Source organism: Barbus barbus, assembly GCF_936440315.1.
Source record: "Barbus barbus genome assembly, chromosome: 2".
Classification (NCBI taxonomy): domain Eukaryota; kingdom Metazoa; phylum Chordata; class Actinopteri; order Cypriniformes; family Cyprinidae; genus Barbus; species Barbus barbus.
The window spans coordinates 25,429,197-25,452,958 of record NC_136730.1 but is presented as its reverse complement, the minus strand read 5'-3'; the positions used below and the strand labels follow the sequence as shown (position 1 = coordinate 25,452,958).

At 37.6% G+C, this 23,762-nt stretch overlaps 2 protein-coding genes across 5 annotated transcripts; one reads left to right on the top strand and one right to left on the bottom strand.

Annotated features, from left to right (window-relative positions):
* Positions 1-819: 819 nt before the first annotated feature.
* Positions 820-13,322, bottom strand: LOC306882453 (alanine aminotransferase 2-like). Of its 4 annotated transcripts, none has more exons than XM_079437074.1 (13): positions 13,288-13,322; positions 11,268-11,464; positions 9,143-9,232; positions 7,732-7,840; positions 7,385-7,515; positions 7,057-7,300; positions 6,408-6,487; positions 5,531-5,667; positions 4,874-5,048; positions 4,547-4,702; positions 2,751-2,863; positions 2,518-2,551; positions 820-1,799 (listed from the first exon to the last, which is right to left on the bottom strand). In XM_079437074.1, the coding sequence occupies exons 1-13, from the start codon at positions 13,301-13,303 to the stop codon at positions 1,791-1,793; spliced, it is 1,491 nt and encodes a 496-aa protein (XP_079293200.1). In that variant the 5' UTR covers positions 13,304-13,322; the 3' UTR covers positions 820-1,790. The 4 variants fall into 4 exon arrangements, with proteins under 4 accessions (XP_079293200.1, XP_079293199.1, XP_079293201.1 ...); XM_079437075.1 differs by lacking the exon at positions 13,288-13,322 and adding an exon at positions 12,737-12,777 and having other exon boundaries at positions 822-1,799; XM_079437073.1 differs by lacking the exon at positions 13,288-13,322 and having other exon boundaries at positions 11,268-11,839.
* Positions 13,323-15,065: 1,743 nt separating this feature from the next.
* Positions 15,066-23,091, top strand: LOC306885018 (UPF0547 protein C16orf87 homolog). The gene is made up of 4 exons (XM_079441327.1): positions 15,066-15,278; positions 16,057-16,150; positions 18,931-19,110; positions 20,516-23,091. The coding sequence occupies exons 1-4, from the start codon at positions 15,213-15,215 to the stop codon at positions 20,632-20,634; spliced, it is 459 nt and encodes a 152-aa protein (XP_079297453.1). The 5' UTR covers positions 15,066-15,212; the 3' UTR covers positions 20,635-23,091.
* Positions 23,092-23,762: the final 671 nt, after the last annotated feature.

The following is a 23,762-nucleotide window of genomic DNA, read 5'->3' as shown; positions in this document are numbered from 1 at the left end:
TTCAATTGGCTACAAAGAACAGCAGAGGGCAGTGAATCCAAATGTTACACCGTGAACTAGAATGACATTTATCGACTAAAGTCTGTAATTCAAGAGATGCAAACAAGGGGAAAAAGGTGAGAACATTGTGCGGATCGGGGGCGTGCTCCACACGGAACTTCTTTGAAAGATATTTACTTTGCATGCTCATTTGTAGTTACTTAAGTATTTTAAAAACATTTTATTACCTTATATACGTAATATTAATATGCATAATACATACGTAATTTTTCACAAAATATATATATCTTGTTGCAATGTTTTACAAAAATCAAGACTGAATATATTTGGTTAAAATCCCATGTTATAAAAGATGAAGTGATATGCGGGCTATTTAAGACTATATTGGCTGATTAGACTGCAATGCGGACCCATAAACTAAGCCACCATATTAAGACTGTCATAAGAACTAGTTTGACGAACTAGCAGTTGCCAAGGGGTAATCAGTCTTTTCTAATACAACGAAGACTAATCAAGCTTTTCATAACTGAATTTAAAAAGTTGACCAGTCTTGAAGGGAAAAAAATGACTTAAGACTTGTCTAAACCATTTATGCAACCGGCCCCATTTCTTTATTTACCCTTGTAAGATCACAAGTAAGACCCCCTTGCAAGACACCCCCCACCCCAAATAAAATACATTTTATTTGTGTTACATTCGAACTGACAGAATTGACATCTGACTGCAGTGCTAAATAAAAAAAATAGAATTTGTTTGGCAAACATGAGGCAAATACACTAAAGCGATTATCCTTGTTAAAAAAGACAAAACAGATGCAATGTACTTTAACAGTCTCCATAAGTTTATTCATTTGAAAATACTATATACAATGTAACATTGGGCCAATTTCCAAAAGTCTGTAAACAAAAAATACATAAAGAAGCTTTTAAAAAATTCTATATTACAAGCTAGTAATGCATGTAGGGAAAACTCATTTCACTAAAAGTTCATATGCATGAAAAAAGGCACCTCATATGAAATAATTAAGTTCAAAGGACGCAAGAAGACATTAACAATATTAATTCACTGTTAATGGCTTTGATAAGAAACATGAGATGTCAGAAGGGGAGAGTTACAATGGAGTCAACTTTGGCACTAATATCTTTTTATTTTGCGTCATCCCTGGGTTTTATGTACCATAAAGGAGGGTTGATTTTTCCAAGTGCTCATCGCCATAACTTACGATACATGGCTTTCATGCTCTGTGGCAGGACCAATCAGCTGTGAGCAAAGAGACATCTTTGGCTAAGCAGTCAAACAGTGATGATCATTTATAATTATTTCATGATCTATATATGGAGTACATAATTATACCCTCACTCTATTACACATTTATACTTCTAAGTTAATAAAATAAATATATACAGATAATATGCAATATAAACTGTTTTATAAACGTATAAAAACAAATCTTTTGTTTCAGTCGCAGTGGAATTATACATTTTATTGACTACACAAATGAATCTGTTTCACTTTCACTAATATAGCCAGATGTTTTCTTTCAGCTGTCCCCTTTTGATGGTATCAATAAAGCCTGATTGGATTGGTTTGGTTGTCTGAACTTGAAACCAATCCTGTAACCCAGAGTTTGTTCAGCTAGCGTCATGGTACAGGCCCCAAAACTGATTCAAACAGCACTGGGTTTAATAGCTCAAAATAACTCGCAACATAAAATCAGAGGAAATCAAATACATCTGTAAACATTTACAAGCCAGCACTTTCTCCACACATGCTTCCCTCATTCCACGTTTTCAACTGGCCTTGGAAACATACAGAATCAGAGACACAGAAATCATTGCCTTAGCCACAATCTTCCACAGAAGCTTAGAAGTTTGTCATTTTGTAAGATAAAATGTTTATGTACATTGCATGGCAATGAGTGTAACTAAGGATGAGGACAACACAAACATTAAAAGAGTCCCTCCTTGTAAACATTCCAGAACCATAATAAGTGATCATCGCCAAAAATGGTTTTGAATAGTTCATATAAGGTGCTACAAAAGAGTTGAGTGAGCTATTATCAAGTGTGTGACGCGTCAATCTTCACAATTTAGTTCCTGGTTTGGAAAATTGTTAATAAATAATATTTGTAACTGAATCTCATGTCTTATGATAGAGGCTGTCTATTTACTATGCACCCGGCAGCAGATATGATGATTTAAAGGTAAATGTAAAATTTAACATATGTACCATTTCCTCAAATGAACTGAAAAAATAACTGAAATATTCAAGAGTAGTGTTGTCTAAATTGCTAATATTTCCATAACACTCATCCAGAAACCATTTTCATTAAATCATGTCTAAAATTGGAATAAAAAAAATACTTAACACTACCTTTACAGTTTAAATGAGTAGCTAGTGTTAAGTAGCGCCGGACTCGCCAGCTTATGTTTTGCAAATCAGGTCAGATTTCATCTCCAGAGCGGAGTACTCTTTGAGGAAACTAATGTGGAAATCTCGAACTTTGTCAAGAAGTACCTTCAGCTTCTCTATGGATGGCAGGATTGTCATTCTGAAACAAAGACAAACAGAACAGAAAAAAATATCACACAATATTTTGCATATTACCACAGAATGTGACATGTTCACATGACATTTTGAGCTCAGGCCATGAACAAATATGGCAGTTCAAATCATGTTTTTTCCAGAAGGTCATGGAGGGGAAAAAAACAATATGAAATAAAATGTGAATGTTTGATCATCAAGTTTACCTGAAATGATGCGTTCCATCTTTCTGCCCAAAGCCACTACCAGGAACAACGCAGATTCCCGTCTCCTCCAGCAACCTCAGGCAGTAAAGCATGTCAGGCTGCATTCCTAGAGCCTGTCGAACCAAATCACAGGCAGAACTTTGTCTGAGTTACAGAACACAGAAGCTTCATTCCAGTAGAAGAGTGGCTTCTCAAGTGGAAACAAAAGTTACTATCTGTAGCAAATTACCATTCTGCAAGCAGTTATTAATGAGTTTATAAACAAAGAAGTGTTGCTAACATTTATATAGTTCTTAAAGGTCCCATGACATGCTGTTTTTTGGATGCTTTTATATAGGCCTAAGTGGTCCCTAGTATTGTATCTGAAGTCTCGTTCCCGAAATTCAGCCTTGGTGCAGAATTTCAGCCACTACGAGCCAGTCCCAAAATGAGCTCTCCTTAGGACGAGCCATTTCTGTGTCTGTAGCTTTAAATGCTAATGATGAGGAGAGAGGCGGGGCAAGGTGAGGGTGGATGTGTGGCCTGCGGCTTGCGGCCATGGTACCATGCGCTAATGTTGACAGTGGATGTATCGCAATGACTCAGACACGCAGTTGTTCAAGCTTTTCAGTTTGACCCAGGATCTGATGCGGATGGAGAAGCACCAGATGAAGAAGTTGCAACTCAGCAACTGTAGCAGCAGGACGTCTCGGAATGGTTAGTTTAAAATATTGTGTCTGGATACGGTCAGTGTTTCCCACACATAGACTTTACCTGGGCGGGCCGCAACAATATCCACCGCCCGCTGCCATTAGCTCCCGTGTCTCACACACACACACACACAAGCGCGACTTTAGAACAATATTTAGTAACTTTCAGACCCTTTAGGCTGCTTTTTTCCCATGAGGGGAAACCTCATGGGAAAAATGACCACTAACAAACCTAGCGACTTTAAAAAAACAAAAAAAAAAAACAAACCCTTATCATTCAGTTGGAAGATGTCTCCAGTACTGCCCCGCGAGCGCGCGGTCCGACTCTCCCGGCGCAGTGTCGCCTCTCTCGGCGTCAGTTCTGAGCAGCGAGCGGCAGAGAAGCAACGCTTTCAGTTTGCCTTAAAGCAGCAGACTCATCAATAACTCATTTACAAAACAGCGTTTCCAAGCACTTGTCGCTTACTGACTGTTTGGACTTTTAAATATGAACATAATTTGTCTGTTAATATGCGCAGTGTATTACTCAGACGCAAAACTGTGCTTCACTCGTTTGCAAGCCATGATGTCTCTCGAGGAAAAAAAATAAAAATTGCGCTCGCCTCGCTCGGTCGTAGCTCATTTTCTCATGGGTGGGTAAAGCAGAGAAAGGGGAGGTTACCTTTCCCCGTATGACGACATAAGGGGAAGATTCCAGATCGGGCCATCTGAGCTTTCATTTTCTCAAAGGCGAAGCAGGATACCCAGGGCTCAGTTTACACCTATCGCCATTTCTAGCCACTGGGGGACCATAGGCAGGCTAGGGGAACTCATATTAAATGTTAAAAAAAACCTCAAAGTGAAATTTTCATGCCATGGGACCTTTAAGCAGCATAATTATACAGTTGGATTTAGTAATTCAAGTAAGAGTACTGGGACAAACTGTGCAGGACTAGTACTACTGGTTACACCCTTCCTAATCAGATAACACTTAGATCAGTGGTGATGAAAGAAAGTTTACACAACTCTAGAGTGCCCTGGAAACTAGTGGACAGCTAGGGTCACAATACCAAAAGCAAATAAAACTCCACTAGAAAGCTCAAGTTCTGCTGAAGTAGGAGCACTTGCCTTGGCTTCCTCCACTGCCTTAGGAGGGATAAAGATTCGAGGGAAGGCATACATGGCCCCCTGGACAGGATTACACTTGATTCCTGGAACTGCATTCAGGATCTGCTCAGTTAGTTTAGCTTTTTCTGCTAAAGCACCCAGCACTGATGATTTCTCCTGAAAGAGATCAGACAAACACAATCACAAAACTCTTCAGGGCTGTTTATGTAACAAGTTACTTATGCGTAACATTTAGGAGGTTTATATACTAGAAACCACATAACAATGAAGTCACTGTCAGTGCCAGTACACAGCGTGCTTTACTCCACCAGACACTAAACAACTAACCTGGTGGAACTGTTTGAACGTGTGCTCTTCTGGATGAGGAGGGTTGACAATCACATCCATTGCAGCCTGGCCAGCCAAGGGGGGACACAGACGAACTGATAAAAGCTTGACGAGCTGGGCCTTAACCTCAGGATCCATGTTGATCACCTCCATATATCCGCCCCTGAAGCCACACCTGTGGAAGGACATGGACATATCACAGGAGTTCTCAGAACTGTAGGACAAGGTTGCCACGTTCATCAGCCAAAACATAATTATTTGAGGTTTTGTCAGAGAAACTCTCAATTCCAGTCAGGCCACATTCCACAAAGTATCAGAGGAGTCGTTTGGACTTTTGAACAACCAAACACAGTTAGAGGAATGGGTTTTTAACAAATATTAACACAACAGTGCTCACTGGACTGCCATTAAAACTTTTCCATTTCAGAGATGTCCTTACAAATGCCAGCTTGACACTGAAGGTGGTGCATATTTCTACATACCATCTATTTCAAATTGCAAATTACAAAGCCAGACGATGTCTTAATAGGTTTGAGGATACTGTGGTTAAGTCATGTGAAAGTGTGTGAAGGATCAGTGAAAGTTGATCTTAAGGAGGCCATCTCAAGTTAAGGCACATGCTGACCCCTGCAAAGGTTCAAGAATAGGGATACTCACTCTCCAGTGTAGCCTTTGGAAGTGGAATGGAAGGAAACAAGCTCCACACTGTTGAAGTACTTGGGACCCATCTCGTATAGCACCTTCTTGAAGGAGTGGAATTGACAGTCAGGAGCGTACACATTGTCCTGATACACCTGCCAGCAACAGTACAAATCAACATTATAACAGTCACATGGAAGTCAGATGCATTAAATTAGAACAGGATTTAGGCAACTGAGTCACACATACTTCTGAGTAGTTTCACACCTAAATACACTATCATGCTAACGTTTGTAGTCAGTACAATTATTTTTTAATGTTCTTGAAAGACATCTCTAATACTCATCAAGGCTGCATTTATTTGATAAAATACAATAAAAACAGTAAAACCGTTAACAGTTATTACAATTTAAAATAACCATTTTCTATTTTTAAATGAGAAGCGTTTAAAATTCATGTAACTCAATCAGTACAGCATGGTGCTAGCAACGTCAAAATTATTGGTTCGATTGCCAGGGAATGCATGAACTGATAAAGCATATACCTTACTAGTCACTTTGGATAAAACGGTCTGCAAAATGCATAAATGTAAATCTAAAATGTCATTTATTCCTGTGACGTCAAACCTGAAATCTTAGGAGTCTTAAAAAAAAAATCATTCTAACACACTGCCAAGAAACATTTCTTGTTATTATGGTTGTTGCTTAATATTTTTGTGGAAACCATGATATATTTCTTAGTATTCTTTGATAAATAGAAAGCATTTATTTGGAAAACAATTCTGGCCCCAAACATTTGAATGGTAGTGTAGGCCTATGTTTAAAAATGAACTACTTCCAGCTCAATTCTCTCTTATTAAAATTGTAAATGCAAAAGGGCAGAGATTTGTGATTACCTCATCTGACATCACAAAGAGATTCTCTTCATAAGCAAAGTGCAGGACTTCTTCAATGCATTTTTTACTCTGGACCTGGCCTGTAAAGAGTAAACAGGGATGAGGGATGTGAGATGACCGAATTTAAAAGGGATAATTCACCAAATATAAAAATAACAATACATCAACATGATCAAACCTAGCACAACGCATCTTGACATGCCTTATTTTAATAAAGTGATTCTCACACAAGAGATGCATGAACATATTTAGTCTCCCCTCTTCAATACGGATCAAATTTTGATGACTCATTCTGCAATCCAGATTTCATCAGCATCCCATGAACCATCACAACACAATATCACTCCAAATATCATCTGACCAATTTGAATTCTACAGTCTAATACATTTTACACTCCATATGCAATTTTGAGTTCCTCACACAAAGCCATGAGCTTCAAAAACTTGGAATATTGCCTACAAATCATATGGAAGTGATTTTAGATCTCATCAGCATCAGTCCCCACTCACGAGGGATTATGACTGGAAAAAGAACATGAGGTATTAAAAGGCACATGCTCTTTTTTCCAGGACACCTGCCATTGGATCCAAACAAACACAAGGGCGTTACATTTCCTAGCACACGAGAATAGCTTTTCAATATACCTACCAGTAGGGTTGCCAGGGTTAATGATGCAAATGACTCTTGGCTGACAGTGCTGTTTGGCAGCCTGATAGGCTCTGTGAAGTTCATTGATGTCCAGGGCCCAGCAGTTGTCCTCATTTAAGTAGTAGTTGACCTGTACCGCATCCATCTCTGCGATCGCAGCGGAGTAAAGCGGGTATTGAGGGATGGGGATCATTACACCGGTCCGAGAAGAATCTTTTCCAGACACCAGTAGCCGCAGAATAGTCTTAAAAACAAAGTTTGGTTTTGTTAGTAATGTAGGCCAAGAAACCCGTCAAGTCTTTTTGATTGTAAACATCCAATTACTTACCATAATGCCATCACTAGCCCCAGTGGTGAGGTAAATGTTTTCCCAGTCTGAAGGAACTCCATCTCTTTGCTCTATGTACGCAGCGATGTCTTTGCGGATGCACTCCACGCCGGGGCTTGCACTATACGACCCTGTGACAGAAACACAAGAGTTAGCACTCATAAAGCACTTACTGCAGCAAAACACTGAATGGAACTGAGTGTTACGATACAGGTCTATTGTTTCCCAGCTTCCTGAGAACTGCATGCTCTGCAATAGCAGGGGATTATGGATGCTTTCCAATCGCTAGACTGTAAACTGAGTTTTATATCATGGCCTTAACCAGCTTGAACAACAAACGCACACACCGAGACTGTGTCCCCCGCAGTCCTGCAGGATACGCCGTGCTCTCCATTTCGCATCCTCTGGGAAACTGGGGCTGTCCATCAGCTCAGGGAATGTGCAGAGAGCCACCACCTGCACAAATGAACACACAGATAAAACACACTCTTTTTTGTCTGCAGTCAGTGAGTGCAATTTGAAAGGTTTAAGAGCAAATATAGATAAATGGTCTCTTATGCATGCCTACGGCCTATGTATTTCCACTAAAATCTCAATGCTAAAAGTCCATTTGCAATTAATTATATAATTATTCAAAACAATAAAATGCAATTGACTCTGGCAATATTTCTATATGCATTGTGCTGTAACTTCTAAGCACAATGTTCCATTGATTTATTCATTTATTTTGCACACTGAAGGGTGCAAGCTGTCAGCAATCTGAGCTGGAACTTTGTTCCCAAGAGCCCAGGCCAGGTGTAAAGAGCTGGTGGAGTCCAGTTCCTCCAAAAGTTTCCAAGCCATAATAACCCATACAGGTCAAAAGGCAGCTTTCCTTTGAATCTCTTTTGCTTAATGATGACATGAGCTCAAGAATCATATGACCACACTGACTATCAGGCAAAGCTGTGTTCTGTTGGCTCTCAAGAAAAGGTATTTCACAAGCTGCAGTCTCAGGCCATCACAAAAGCTTTTGTTCAGCTCATAATGAAAGGCTGGATCAACTGACTAAACCAGGCCATACATAAGAGACAATCTTCCACTGGAATTTGCGGTGTGTTCCAAAACTGTGAGTGGTCAACATAAGCAGCTTTTCTTTCATGCCACATTACAGTGAGCACAAACTGGACCCCTCATTAACCTGAATAAACGTGTCCTTGCTAAGAAGGTCACTGATTTTGTTTGTAGGTTCTACAGTCTAAATGAGCTGAAAAATCTGTTATGTAGTTTCAGGAGCATTGCATATATAATAAAAAGACATTGTGTTGTGACACAGTGAGTGAACAGTTCAGGGGAACCAAATATGCATGCGGTAAAAATAGGAAATAATGTGCTTCATTTGAAGTTGTGATGATACTGAAGTAACCACAGAACTTTTCTTTTGGATTATGATCATCCAAGTTAAATGTATTATTGAAAAAAAAAAATGTGAGCTGGGGTTTGGTTCTATTAAATTGCTGTTGATTGGATTTTGAGATGTGGGCATTATATTTAAAAAGTGGTGGTGGATGCATGTGAGCTTGAGCATGGAGGGTTAAAGTGGACTAAATGATTGGAGGAGTCCAACATACGTCACCTAAGAGAAGTCTGTTGTTTCACTGGAAGATTGAGTCTTGATAGTTTTATGCTGATTTTAATATCAAAATAACTTTTAAATAAACATTAAATTGATTAAGAAGTTGACTATGAGACCAGAATAATTTGTGCATTTTTGGTTACCTGTCTGAGGAAGGTGATTGGCTGTTGTCCCATGGCATGTGCATCACCGATGTTGGCTTTGATGACTTCAGAGAAGGGTTTCGTACCACCCTATAAGAAAATGAGAGGTGTCCATTATGTGAACAACCCTTTTACAATGCCACAAGTCCAGAATTCATGCTGCAAAGTACATATCAAATAGACCTGCCCTCACATGCGTGTTTTGTAAAGAAAAGATTATGTCTACAAGTACTGCAGTGAAAGCAGGCGTTTATCTGGATATGCACAATTAGGTTTGGTCATGAAAACTAGGTGTATCAGTTGTTACATTCGTGTAAAGCTAAGGTTGGGAAATGAAGTTGTAGAACATTTTGTTCTTTCAATCAGGCTACTACAGACATAAATCAGAACTTTCCGGTCACTTTCGATGACAGCAAAATTGATTTTACATCATTGTTGTCCTCAAACATTCTGTACCATCAAGTCACATGCTAAGGGCATGGCAACACCAATGCAAGTTCAGCAGTCAATCAAGGTCACGCTATGAGATGAGGAGACCATCAGGGTCTGGGGCAGCGGTTCCCAATTCCAGTCCTCGCTCTGCATATTTTGCATGTCTCTTTGTTAACACACCCGATTCAAATAATCAGCTCGTTAGAAGTGAGCTCCGTGCATGAACTGTGTTCCCATTAACATGGTCCCTACACAGTGTCCATTGCTCCCTACTCCCTGAGCAGGGGAAATCCATTGAAGTTTACTTCACTTCGGAACATTCATTCACGGATTTGCGCCACGCAACGTCTTCCCACACGGACGAGTGTGACATAATATACCTCTGTAAATATATACAATTTAAATTCACGTCTCGCACACTTCAATGCACTTTGAATGGAACATATACGTTTGCTTCAAACTGGAATCATGGCAGAATATCCTGTGATGTCCACTTCGCTGGGCACTTACGTTCAAATAGAACAAACGTCTGAAGTGATAAGAGGAACATACAAAATGTGCAGAGCCGGGGGCGCGCGAGGTCTGGAATTGAGAACCGCTAGTCTGGGAGATCATGCCCTTGTCAGAGGTCTAGAAGGCACCTGTTCAGTGGCTATAAATAAAGCTCCCTTCCTAAGTGCTCATCTGTCATTGCCGAGCATGCAAGCTCAAACATACTTCAACGTCATGGTAAAGAGACTTTAGATAACATTACTGCTGAACGGTCAGCATCACAGGGATCAGCCAACCTTGTTGCATTGCTTTGATAATGGCACTGCAAGTAGGTCAGAAAGTGCACTGAGCACTGCTTCATTCAAAGCAACCCTTATGGACACAACAAGGAAGGAAAGAAAAATAAATATGTGCCATGACAAGCCATGCAGGGTGGATCGTTTTGCACATTACTTCCAACCACATTTGGCATGAAAAGCAGTATATCCCTAAGACAGCAAGTTTGAATATTTCCTATTTTAGTTATTCGCGTATTTATTTTTAATCCTACAATTTCTTTACAATTAAAAAATAAATAAACAAATAAATCAATAAAAGATTTAAATGCATTTAATTCCACCAGTAGTATGTGTGACCAAAAACTACTTGAAGTCGTTGCTGTATTTAGCATAGGTGTTGTCAACTATATATGAAAGTGCTTTGACCTCATGTCAATATTTCATAATATTCCATAACATAACTGGTGTAAATGAGCAGAGAGGTTTCCAGCTTAACCCTTTGAACGATTATGTCAAGTGTCAAAACTCCAGAAATGGAAGCATGTTAACAAAATAATTCAACAACCATATTTTATAAAAATAATATTTAAAGGCTTTATGAACGCATTTTTAAAATTACTCTGGCTCACATAAATCATCACTAAACATGTCAGTAGTCAGATGTGTGACCAAAGAGAAACACAAATTCCTATAATGAGCCTATGACACACACATATACATGTATATAAAATGTTTAACTTTATTGTTTGCAACTTTCTGTTGTATCTACTTTAATTTTGACACTATTATAACACTGGTTACAACTGTGAACAGGAATAAAAACACTTTTTTTTAATAAAAGACGTGTTTGTTTTATTGGGGTGATCAAAAGCAAACATCTACAAACATATAGCTCTGGGATGCTACATTTAAACATTTCTCACCTCCTCCAAGTATCTCTCGATCTCTCCAGCTTTGATGACGATGGGTCCTCTCACGGCGTACTCCACAGCTTTCACCTGCGGGTTCAGTGTGTCCATAGTCAGGGTCTTCTCCCGCATCTTCCCGCCGAGGCGCCCAGCAGACACTTTAGCCTCGGCGGTGATGAAGCGCATCTGGCCGCACTTCTCCACGGACGGACCTTGGGATTTGTGCCGCACCCCAGTAAGAGAAGTCAGTGTTAAGGGGGTACACTGATCGAGAGCTCCGGCGATCAGTGATCGAGCTGCCAGCGACTGCAAGCGATACATTTCTCTACTCGGTGAAGAAGTCGAGTCTGTCTGGAGAACACGGATGTGCGTGAAGAAGAGACGCTGCTGTAAAGATACTGTTCTTCCAAGCAAAGGATAAAATTAACGATAAAAAAGCGAAACCACTTCAGAAAACGTTTCTTCTATACGAAGCAGTATATCCGCATTATCAAATGCTTAACTGTACCACGTTGACACGCTCATCAGAGAATCATCGCTACTATCATCCACCCTGTTATCTTTATGCGCTCATTCAGCGCGCTCATGTTTCTGTTCGTCATGGGGGTTGTAGTTCTCATGCTGCTGTTTGATCCACCTTCACCATTCACTGCGCTTACAATAAAACTACAATACCCAGCGCTATTTGAGTAACCGCAGCCGGTGGGTGTGTTGTGAGGGGCGGAGATTTTCCTCGTTGTCACAACCGGCAAAAATTTCATCAGCACTATCACAGGAGTGTCAAAAAAAGTTTTTTTTTATATATATATATATATCTTTTTAAACGATTTTCTTAAACATCTGGGTAGAGATAAAAAAATTTAAAACATTGTATCCTATATGAATCAAATCCCCACCGGAGCGTCTTTTGTATTTCATCACATTGAAGAGAGCAGACCGTATCAGAAATATTACACAATACATCTTAACCCTTCGTTTAAATAAGTTATTTAATTTACTCGCTTATTAAAAGAAAAATATTTTTAATTCATATAAAGTTTCAGTCGAGTTCATAAACCATACTGTTTTTGTTCATTTAAAACATGTTAAAATGTCTCATACGTGGGTTTTATTTGGAAAGTAACTTATACACAAATTCAAGTCAAAGGTTGGAGTGAAAATGTTTCTGCAATCAGGATGAAATGCTGCCATCTGTTGGACACAAGGCTGTATCTCGATTATTTTTACGCATTGTTTTTTTTATTACTATTATTATTATTATTATTATTATACTGATCTGCTATTTAAGCTTCTTCTTATTATTATTCTTATGAGACTAAATTTCTGAATGCATCTCCTCCTAGAGCTTTCAAGCTAGAACCACCCAAACTCAGCCCAGCTCTTCAGACTGATCTGACTCCAGTTGCCTTATCTTTTCAGACTGATCAGATTTATAGTTTTCATAAAAATTAAGATTAAAAATCATTAAAATCCCATAGACTTACATTGAATGTTCAGATGAGCCAAGACTATTCAAACTCCAACTGTCAAAATTTAAATGTAAACACACTGAAGCATAACTCAATCAAGCTTCCCTTCTATGTACTATTTCTAACCCATTCAAACCCATCTATCTAATATTTCTAATCTATCTATCCTAGCAACATGCTAATCATGCTAGAAACATGCTAGCGACATGCTAATCCTGCTAGAAACATGCTAGTGACTTGCTAGTCACTTGCTAATAATGCTAGCAACATGCTAGTAACTTGCTAATCATGCTAGCGACATGCTAATCCTGCTAGAAACATAGCGACATGCTAGTCACTTGCTAGTCTTGCTAGTCACTTGCTAATCATGCTAGCAACATGATAGTCACTTGTTAATCATGCTAGAAAATGTTATCGACATCTATCTAAACTATCTAAATATTCTAACTTCAGGCTTTTACAACTGCTGTAAACTTTCAGTATTGGGCTTTCTTAAGTCAACCTTTGTCTTGACAAACTTTATGATCTAGTTTATTATTATTATTATTATTATTTAGAATGCCTACCTCTCACTGGTACCATACCATCTTGTTGTCTTTTTATTATTAATCATAAGCTATTTTATAAAATATTAGGTTAAGAGTGGTTCACATAACTTCTGACATGCAAGTGAAAATGTTTTAATATATAACAAAAAGAAAGGTTGTTCCCAAAAAATATTCTCTTTCAGTCCGATCGAAATTCAAATTTTCTCAGAAAACGTCATTAACACCCAGTAGCCTACGTCATCTTGTGAGGTTAAAAGAGCAGCCTTGTGCTGAACAATGACTTGTTTAGCATATCAAGAGGACATGAGACTCTCACAGTGCAACCAACAACCATGAAGTCTGCAGAGCCACACATAATATCCTTTCTTTCTGTTTCAATAGGCACTCGGCAGAAGGCTTTAGTATTTAGTGATATGGACAAAATGCTACTTTCTGCTGTAATTTTAAAACAGCAGCCTAAAGCACCTACGCGGTGCAGTGTTTTGGGGTAATATTAACGGAGACTAAAATAATGATGAAGGATATGCTTTCTGCAGACAGGACAGACTGGTAGAACCGTAAAATCTGCAGATGCTGTAATTACATATTTGCATAAAATGGGAGGATTTATTTTTTTGTCTTTTTCATTTTTCAAGTATCTATATTTTAAAATAAAACAGCCCTCTGATCATCTCTTACATTTTTATTGCATTACAAACAAAACATATTGCTGTACACACTTTTCATGTTTTGATTGTATCCCATGTTTTCAGATATATAAAGAAGTCTATCAGTAGGTGGGGGTGGGTTATGAGGAGCTGAGTTTTGTCCTTAACAACAGAACAAAAACATTTACTCAAGCTCAAAAAGCAGAAGATATGTACAAAATGTGATTGCATTGTAAGCCAATTATATGAAAACATCTGCTAAGAACATTAATAGGCCTATAATAACTGAGCTGAAGATAGCAGGAACATAAAGATATTGAAAAAGTTCAAATGAAAAAACAAGACACAAATACTACTGACAAATATTTCAATCATTATAGCTTTGATCTTTGATCGCCAGGTTGGTGAAAATATTGCCATGCTCATCTTGCACAACTAGTCGTACAGCTTTTACATTAAGCTAAGAAAAGTCTGTTATTCTAGTGAATTTGGAAATGACATTGTGCAAACAAGGAAACACTGATTTAGGCCAGAGCATACAGAAAATCGTCGATCCATTAAGGCTGGTGTTTCAGAGTAGGCTAGTTTGCATATCAATGTGAGGAAAATAAAACTTTCATAATAGTGTTTTTGGTACAAGAAAGGGTAATACAGATTACAATTATAATCTAATGCTCTCACACACTTCCACACGAGCATTTGCAGTTACACAATATAAGTAATCATAAAAAGAAAAACAACATTAATCACATGGTGCCATTTATTGAAGTATTTTATGTGAGGATTTTATAAATCATTCGTCAATGCTGACAGTTTTCGTCGCATCGAACAATTATTTTCATCAAGCCATGATATTAAAAAGTGATGGCAGTGTCTCAACCAGCATATATATCTGTTTCACCTACATCAGCACTTATTGTTCTTCACCCACGTGACTGTCGTGCTGTAGTGCGCATGCTCCTTGAGTGCTGGATGCATAAAGGAAATATCTGGACAGCAGAATATTTATTATTGCCGTTCTCCCTCTCAAAGTGCACAACGTTATAATGTGTAAAAACAAAACAAATTGTGCTAATGTTTGCTTTGCTAGCTGTGGGTCACGTGAGCTGGCAGCTAGGGGCAGAGCGAGCCTCTACAGCGCGCATGCGCAGTCTGCATCGAGCGATTGATGGTCCATGCATCGGCTTGTGTGTGTCTGAGTTCAGCTGCACTTCTCTGTGTGCTTTAGTGCAGCTGGAAGTTTTACAGTACGACCGCCGAGGTCAAGGGATATTATTGAAGCTCGCTGTTATAAATATGTCTACAAACAAAGTGAAGAAAGTGAAAATGGCCACCAAATCATGCCCGGAGTGTGACCAACAGGTGAGGTGTTGTTTGTCAATGAATGATATATTTGTGTTTTTGCTCAAGTTCTCTTTATCTTTAGTATGGTGTGTGTGCTTTAATAAGGTTAAGTTGTTTATTAGATCTGCGTGAGTTACAAACGACGTTGCTACGTGATGTGAAACATACATTTTCTCGATTATATGAAAGATATTTTATTGATATTACGTGTCGTGTCACATAATAAGCCACAGAGTTTGGTTTCCATCTTAGTTTGGCGATGAAAACGTGTAAGGCTGTTAAAGGATATCCAGCTTGCTGCATTGAAACAATTAAATTTCATAGGTTTCATATGCAGTCTGTTTTCGCCTCGTTTAATTTCACGAATAAGGCTGATCTCTGCGATTAAACCGCTTATAAATGTGCACGTTATTATCTAAAGCCTTCAGCCACTTCTAATGAGGCTAAAATTATATATTAATGCTGGTTTTGACATATAAACGATTAATTGTTATTGTTTATGTTGCCCTTGAACAAACAGACCATTTCATAAGACTGTATTTTGTGTCACTGTATCTGCAGAAAACTATCAGGGCATTGTTTCCTGTTTGCTGTGGAGTCTGTGTCAGTTTTTCCCCTCTCAAAGGACACATCAGTGTTGTCTTTTTATAAGGCACTCCATATTTATTTACTCCTTTGTAAATGCCTAATACTGAAGTGCTCTTCCTCAAGTGTTGTGAAATATTTAGTCAGTCATTGTGCATAAATGTCATTGTGTGTACTGAAGTTCATTGAGCTCTCTTTCTGTTTCTCTCAGATTCCCGTGGCTTGTAAATCCTGTCCTTGTGGCTACATCTTTATAAGCCGAAAGCTTCTCAATGCTAAATTAAATGAGAGGTCTCCAGTAATGGGTAAATAATGCATCTTTTATGTTTTATGCATCTGAAAACCCCATGTGTTTATCATTCATATATTATGTTGTGCTAAATTGTGTACTGTTAAAATATTTATCAAGTGGCCTTTAACAAGATGTAATGTGACTGTTGATCTGGAAAGTGATTGCTGAGGAATTGATGTTTAAAATTCATTCAATGGAATGTAATTCCAGATATAAATAAGCTAACTTTTCTGTCCCACTGAAAAATGAACACTTGCTCATTTCATTGCTTAAATATCTACCCATATGAGTTGGCCACAGTTAGCCTGTGTCTTCAGGCTATACTCGTGAGTCATATTGATTTGAAAATTTTTTTTTTTTTTTTTTTTTTTTTAAATGTACATACTATCGGTATGTGTTGGACTCTTTGGGCTAGGGAATGGAAATAAATAGCAGTCAGCAGGATGTGTTGCGAATACTGAAATGAGTGGTGCAGTGATGGCTGTTTGCTTGAGTGAGTAGTGCTAAGAGAGATGGGGGAAGGGCAAACTAATTCCTGTCTGAAAAGCTTGTTCCTGCCGCGTCTCTCTCTCTCTACCCCCTCCCGCCACTGTCTTATCAAAAAACTAGTCACAGTATTTCAGTTGACTCATTTTTATGATACATCAAGTCATGTAGGAAATCGCCCGAAGATTAAATTCTACAACAAAAAAAAATTCTCAAAGTTGAACTGGAGGTTTGTTGTATTTTAATTGGAGGGATTTTTGCAAAGTGATATCACAAAACGATGTCTGTACAAAATGTTTAAAGTGTGTTATATAAGTGATAAGAGGCCAGCTTGGGTTGTCATGATCTTGTTAAAATGTGACAACTGTGTGAATTATAGTGTGAGCACATTTTAGTGTGCAGTTTTTTTACAATAATTTGGTAAACTTGTGATCTTAAAATTATTCATTTGAATTTTTGCTATTTGTAATTCATATTCAAGCACTAATATCAGGTTTTGGGTCAGTCATGAGAATTGTATTGTGTAAGCTAGAAAACAATGTCTCATTGTGCACATATCAAATAGGCAGATAGTCTCAAGCATGTTGAAGTTTTATGATTTTTATTGTTCAAAGCCCAGCTGGCATGTGCATTGCATTTTTTTTTTTTGTCAGCGCAGGCTCAGTCTGTGATTGTTACATTGAGTTATGACTGGAATGCTCTGCACAAATGTTCTTTGTTTAAATGTTTTTCACCGTGGTGTGACGTATACGTTGATTTCCCCAGTTCTCCACATTTTAATATTTTTCTGTACATAAGTAATTCTGAGCTTCAAGTCACAAGGAATTAATTTGTGAATATGTGGAGGGTGTGCGATTCTACTTGTATTATATTATTTGAAGGGTGTAGCCATAGTTTCTTCTGAACGAAACATTTCCATTTTAGCAGAAGTATTTATTCAGGGCTTACCCTGCACTCTGCTAAGAATAATGTGCTCAGTTTGAAATAGGACAGACTTTATTTAGATTGCCCTGCCTGCCCTTGCATGGTTTGCTTCATGGAAACAGAATTTTAATTCAGAATTTAAAATGTAATTTAATTTAAAATATTAAATGAAAGCCTAAATAAGACATTTATTTAAAAAATGGTGTTGTTTGCAACATGAAACAAGACAAATGTGATAAGAATATTGGATCAAATTTACAGCCAAGCTTTCCTGATATTTTGCAATAATGCAACCCCGTCTTCATGATTGTGGCATAGTTGTGAAGGAGTTACACAGTGATAATTAGCTGTCTTGTTAGTGCAGGTTATTGACAGCCAGGGCCTGGATTCCTGAGTTAATGTGCAGTCGTACAGCAGGCCTGTAAAGGGAGTGAGCAGAAGAAGATCTTATCACAGCGTTTAGAATCAAATGGCTGCCATGGAAATACTTGCTTATATAAATATTTAAAATATATGTTGGGGACAGAAGGTTGCCATTAGAGATTCACAGAACTGAGTTACACTGAGATTATTAAATCATCAATCATTCCAGTGCTTGATTATTGTAAAGATATGTGATGCTAAATTATTTTTGGAAAGCTGACATGCTGTATTTCATATAAGAATATTTTTAACAGCATGTTTCTAATTATTTTTATAATTAAAAAATAATATATAAATGTATTATTATTTTCATAAATGCAACTTATAACTCATTATTTGTATTCAAGTGAATTTGTCACACCAAAATAAATGAGCGAACAATGAAAAAAATTGTAAAGTCATAAAAAAATGATAACACTTAATATATACAATTTCCTTTGTACATTTAGAGCAAAAATATATAATTATATATATATATATATTATATATATAAATTATTTTTACATTTAAGATCCTTGACAAATTATGTATAGAATTGGCCAAATTCTGAATGTAGGCTATTTCACTTAAAAAGCTTTATATATATATATATGAGCTCTCTTCACACAGGGTTACCAATGACGTTTACTTGAAGCCTGAAGAGTCCTATAAATAAACTCCCTCAGAGAGACGCAGGCCTACTTCCTTTAGTAATGAGCTCTTCATTCTCTGATTGTAGCTCTGCATATGGCTGTACTTTTTAAATCCTTTGCTGATTTGCATGTGGACTCACAGACCCTCTTTTAGCTTTTTAGTCTGTCAATAATGGTTGGGGGATGGGTTTAAAGACCATGTGAGGAAAACGAGAGCTGCTGTTTGTGTTAAAACTGTATATGAGATGGTGTGGCTAGTTTGTGTATCTAGAATATGAATGAATCAACACCAATTACAGTATATTATAACCTTTTGATTGTGTTTCAGACAAATTGGAAGCAAAGAGAAGACGGACAGAAAGAATTAGAAAAGAGAAGATAAACTTAACATCTACCAGTGATATGGAAAATAGGAGGCGACCCCGTTCCAACAGTCAGTCAGATCCAATCCGCAGAGGAAGAGGCAGACCGAAAACTGTTGGACTGAAGAAGCAGGAGGAAGAAAAAGGTAATGTGCTGCTCCCACATGTCTGGGGAACAGTAATCAGTATAGATTTATGGTCACTATAAACATTAAGAAATGTCGATATCCAGGGCAACCTTATTGCTGTTAGTTTTTTCATTTGCATTTACAGCGATGTCAATTTAATTGTCCACAATAATAATAATAATAAACTTTATTTTAACAACTTAAAAGTATGTTGGAAGAGATTCATGGAATTTATATGCTAAGATACAGACTAATATTAGTGAAACCAACTCATTTCTTTGGATATTTGTTGCTTTGAAAAGTGCTTTTGTCAATGTTTGCTTAGTTATCTCAATGAAAGCATTAGGAATTGAGTGTGCTTTGACGGGTTCTTGCGAATAATGTTTGATTACAGGTTTCTTTCCTGCTTTTGCAAACACCTTTTTTCACACTATTGATGTGACATTTATTTTCATTTTATCCAGTTTGACTCTGTATTTTCTCAATTTGTGTTATCCAAAAAATGTTCTACTTTCTTTTTTTTTTGTTTCTTTTTTTTTCCCTCTCCATTTTATAGTTTAAATGCATCTTGTCTTTTGGGTCAAACAGTAAATCAACACAAACTTAAAGAGGAATTTTTAAAGATGTTGATGTATATTCTTACGTCTTGAGCGTCTGGCCAAGAGGAGGTATAAATCAATACTAGCAGCATTTGATGGTGTTAATTGTGTCTTGGAGTCCAGATACAGTAAACGCAGCCAAGCCGCTGCTGAGACCTACCTATCACCCCTATCCTCAAACTGACCTTTACTCCCATCATGTCCCTCTCTGATTTCACACTCCCCTTAGAGATTTCTGTTTATTTGCATTTAGAATAAAGCCCCTCTTTGGCGTGTCACCACTGATCGCACTGCATCTGTCTTCAGTCCCAGCCACACAGCTGTAAACCAAATAGTGTCTCATATTAAATAAAACTCTGTGTTGAGCAACCCTTGTATGTTTTAGATAAAGCTTTTTTTTTTTTAAATGACAACAGATGACCATGTCTCAATGGACACAAAGAAATCTTCAGTATTCGGCAGCCATCAGGGTGGCATGTGGTTCATTGTACTGTTTCCAAATGTACAGCTTTCATGTTGTGGATTAATGATTTACGCACATGGTTCTTTCTTTACAATCTGCTGAATAAATCATTGCCTGGTTGGAAGCTTCTATGCATTATCAGCTTTTCTATGGAGGGGCGACGATTTTCATTTCACTGCAAATCTGCTGTGCTTTTCACTTTAAACAAAGAGTTCAGTTAAATTACATTAGTATAAAGTTCAGCCCTTTTGGTAGTTGAATTATGCTTTGTGTCCTATAATAAATTGGCACAATTCCCTGTTGATAACAAACAAGTCATGGTTGTTTTTGTAATGACTTTTTTTTTTATTTGCTTTTACAGAAAAACAGGAAAAGGAGGTTGACATTTATGCCAACCTCTCCGATGAGAAGGCTTTTGTCTTCTCAGTGGCCTTGGCTGAGATTAACCGCAAAATTCTGGGCCAGAGACTCATCCTGTAGCAGACGTTGGAAACAATTGCAGCTAAAACTCAGGACTCTTACTACGTGGCTGTGTGGGTATCCCATATGTCTGTGTAAAAACTCTGAAACTCTGACCCGGAAAGGCTTAAACCCCTGCCTGTGTGGCCGAAGCTCAGTGGTGCTAACCGTGAATTGGTGGGATTTCAGACGCCCTGAAATACCACCAATGAAATTGTGTTTGAGGGAAAGATGACTGTTATCCTTCACATGAGTGAGAAGTGTAGTAATCATTAGTTGTGTAGGATTCTATTTTATTGACAATTTTATGGAATGTATTAAATGTTGCTACCAGTCGTTTCTTAAAATTTCAAGCTGTTTATTGGGGAACAGTGGGTTCACCAAAAGAGTGCAAATTATGACTGGTGCCATTATTCAGACTTGCAAGTGGATCTGTACCGATATTTGTTTATTTAGGTGCCAGTGAGCCATATTTCAAAAGTAACCTGGAGCTGAACCCAAGGAAATGCCGGATTAATGGTTATTTATTATGCCTCAACCACCTTAATTTAAGTGTGTATTTTATTTTTCCCTTTTGGTATTGTTTTACAAATGGTAACAGCGTACATGTGTAATATTCATCCTGTATAAATATATATTAAATTCAATTGCATTCAAACTCGCAGTTTTATTTTTAGTTGAGGTTAATTGCAACCATTCCTTCTCATACATCATCTGCCTTTTTTTTTAAAGATGGATTTGGAGCAAGAAAAATGCCTATGGCAACTCTCGTAGAGAGCTCATATTTCATCTGTCTTCTAAAGCTCTACTCAAAGCTCAACCATTTTGTTTCGGTTCTTCACAGGCAATATTTCACCATGAACAAGCTGAACCAGACTCAAATGTGATGAATAAAATACACAAGGTTTTAAATGAAAATGTAAACTTTGGTATTTATGTAGCAGCATCATTTACAAAGAGCCCAGACCATTTTTGAACATGTATTTATTTATTTCCACCATCAGTTCTGATTGTTTTAGTTTCCCTAGGAGAGCAGCTGCCAGTAGCCAGTCTTTCTTTCCAAAGCTTCATCACCAAGCAACAAGCTCACCTCAGAGAATCCAGTGTGCTGTGGTTTCCACAGAGATGATGGATCACTGGCTCTATATTAGTATGCCTCTATAATCAATATATTCTACCTTCCTGCAGACATTAGCATGCAGAAAGGTGAAATATATATATATTTTTAGCTGTTTCAGCTCTTTACATGGCATGCTATATTGCACAGGCAACATATGACTTGTAAACAGATGCCATGACCTTTCTTTTGTATTTGTTCCTAGGTGTGAAGAATTCTTAGTAAATGGAAAACATCCAAATTTGGTTGCTAAATTAATTTCACAAAGAATCGCTTTTATCCGAGTTTTCATGTTCACATTAACAAGCACTCTCAAACTGTGATTTATGGGTAGGTTTAGTTTCCCCTGTTGAACAAGAAAAACAAGGTATGTATTCTGTTGTAGTAGCTCTCAATAAAAAGAGGGGATCAAAGTTAATAGAGAAACCAAGACAAAGGGGCCAAAGGAATTATTCATGGGAGTATGAAAAAAGAGCCTGAAAAATAAGGACCTGTACAATAAAATTTGGTTATGAGTAACTAACAATGAGGTGAAACAATAAAAATGCAAATACGGAGCAGAAACTCTGCAACTTTATAGACAATAAGGTGAGTCAGGTGAAGAGACAAACGCTGCATTTATTTGAATATACATGACACGAGTTGTTGAGGGTTTTCCCACTTTATGAGGTGCATTTGCATTTGTTTGCCACCTTCAGTCAAGAACAGTCTAACAGCTGTTAACAGCTTTTGTTCTTTGGGAGCTAGGCCTATACAAAAACTAACATGATTCATTCATTTCGTTTAACAGTAGTTTGTGGAGAATAACTCTAGAGGGGGTTTTTACTTGTGGCAGTGTTTTCCCATGTGGTTATTAATAGGCTAAAATGGTTATATCTGTAAGTTTCAGTGACATGATGATATGACGAGTCACTGGACAGTTAGTGTTTTTAGTCTGAATGGTTTTGGGATCAACGGCAGATCTTTCTGTGGTGGAAGTGATGAGGGCCTGATCTTGTTTGGCACTTGCTAAAGCTCCCAGTGGACATCTTCAACGTGAATCACAATCTCTGGCACTTTGCCTGGAGGATTGGAATAAAACAAATTCACTAGGTTACAGGAAGCGGAGAAGCTGAATAATATTCCATCTAAAGAAAATGATTATTTGTGTGCTTGGAAGTATACAGATGAGATATTTCCTCAAAATATTTATTTTGTGTTTGTCATGAGTTTGCATTTAGTTTTTTGAACAACTGGTTAATAATGCAGGGCTCAAGCCTTGGATCTTATAACACAAAGCTTGATGAAAAAAAATTTGAATGTTAAGCCTAAATCCTAAGAATGTGTTGTACTTTTTCCACTTAAAACCTTTTGAAATCTGTAAAAAAAAAAAAAAAAAACAATGTTCTGGTTTGGAAAAAGGCTTTTTTAAAAACATTAGTCTTTGACAAACACAAAAGACATCAATGAATGAACTGGAGTACATATCCTCTGCTGTTTGTTAGAGCACGGATCATTTAAATGTTATTGAGATGACACCCTCTTTCTGGAAACACTTTGTTCAGATGTTTTGTGTGGCTTGAAGAACATTTGGGTTGTTGATGGAAACGCAGAGTGAATCACAGGCTCTGGTTTCTTGCCTAAGGGTGTGGAATAAAACAGATCCCTGCATTTATAGCATTTGTATCAAATAGCTCAATGTTTTCTGGCATTTGGATGGCTTGGTTTTATTCTCAGTTAACCTATAAGTGGCGATCTCTTTATTAACCACTAGATGGCAGCCAAATGTTTCATACAACATCTACAGAAACTCATTTCCTCCGTTTGTTCTCGATCAGATTGAGGAAGAATGTATAATGTAGAGCCAGAAATGCAGAAAACAGTCGCCCTATAGCAACAAGATGAACACTTCTTTTTATTTGGAGACTGTCGTATCAAAGGTTTAAGGTTTTAAACATTTATTAACATGAATAATGTAGGTGTAGTAACTGTTTTGATTTACAAGATGGTGGATGCTAGCAATTCTAAGTAACATTAATATTTACAGTGTAAT

What these genes read in the sequence shown, in the direction of transcription:
- LOC306882453 (XM_079437072.1), bottom strand. Translation starts at nt 11,573, where the DNA reads ATGTATCGCTTGCAGTCGCTGGCAGCTCGATCACTGATCGCCGGAGCT. An exon ending in CAATCACCTTCCTCAGACAG is followed by an intron (nt 7,841 to 9,142) that starts GTAACCAAAAAT and finishes TCATTTGTGCAG; the next exon opens with GTGGTGGCTCTCTGCACATT. An exon ending in CTGCGGGGGACACAGTCTCG is followed by an intron (nt 7,516 to 7,731) that starts GTGTGTGCGTTT and finishes TTTCTGTCACAG; the next exon opens with GGTCGTATAGTGCAAGCCCC.
- LOC306885018 (XM_079441327.1), top strand. Translation starts at nt 15,213, where the DNA reads ATGTCTACAAACAAAGTGAAGAAAGTGAAAATGGCCACCAAATCATGC. An exon ending in GCCCGGAGTGTGACCAACAG is followed by an intron (nt 15,279 to 16,056) that starts GTGAGGTGTTGT and finishes TGTTTCTCTCAG; the next exon opens with ATTCCCGTGGCTTGTAAATC. An exon ending in TGAGAGGTCTCCAGTAATGG is followed by an intron (nt 16,151 to 18,930) that starts GTAAATAATGCA and finishes ATTGTGTTTCAG; the next exon opens with ACAAATTGGAAGCAAAGAGA.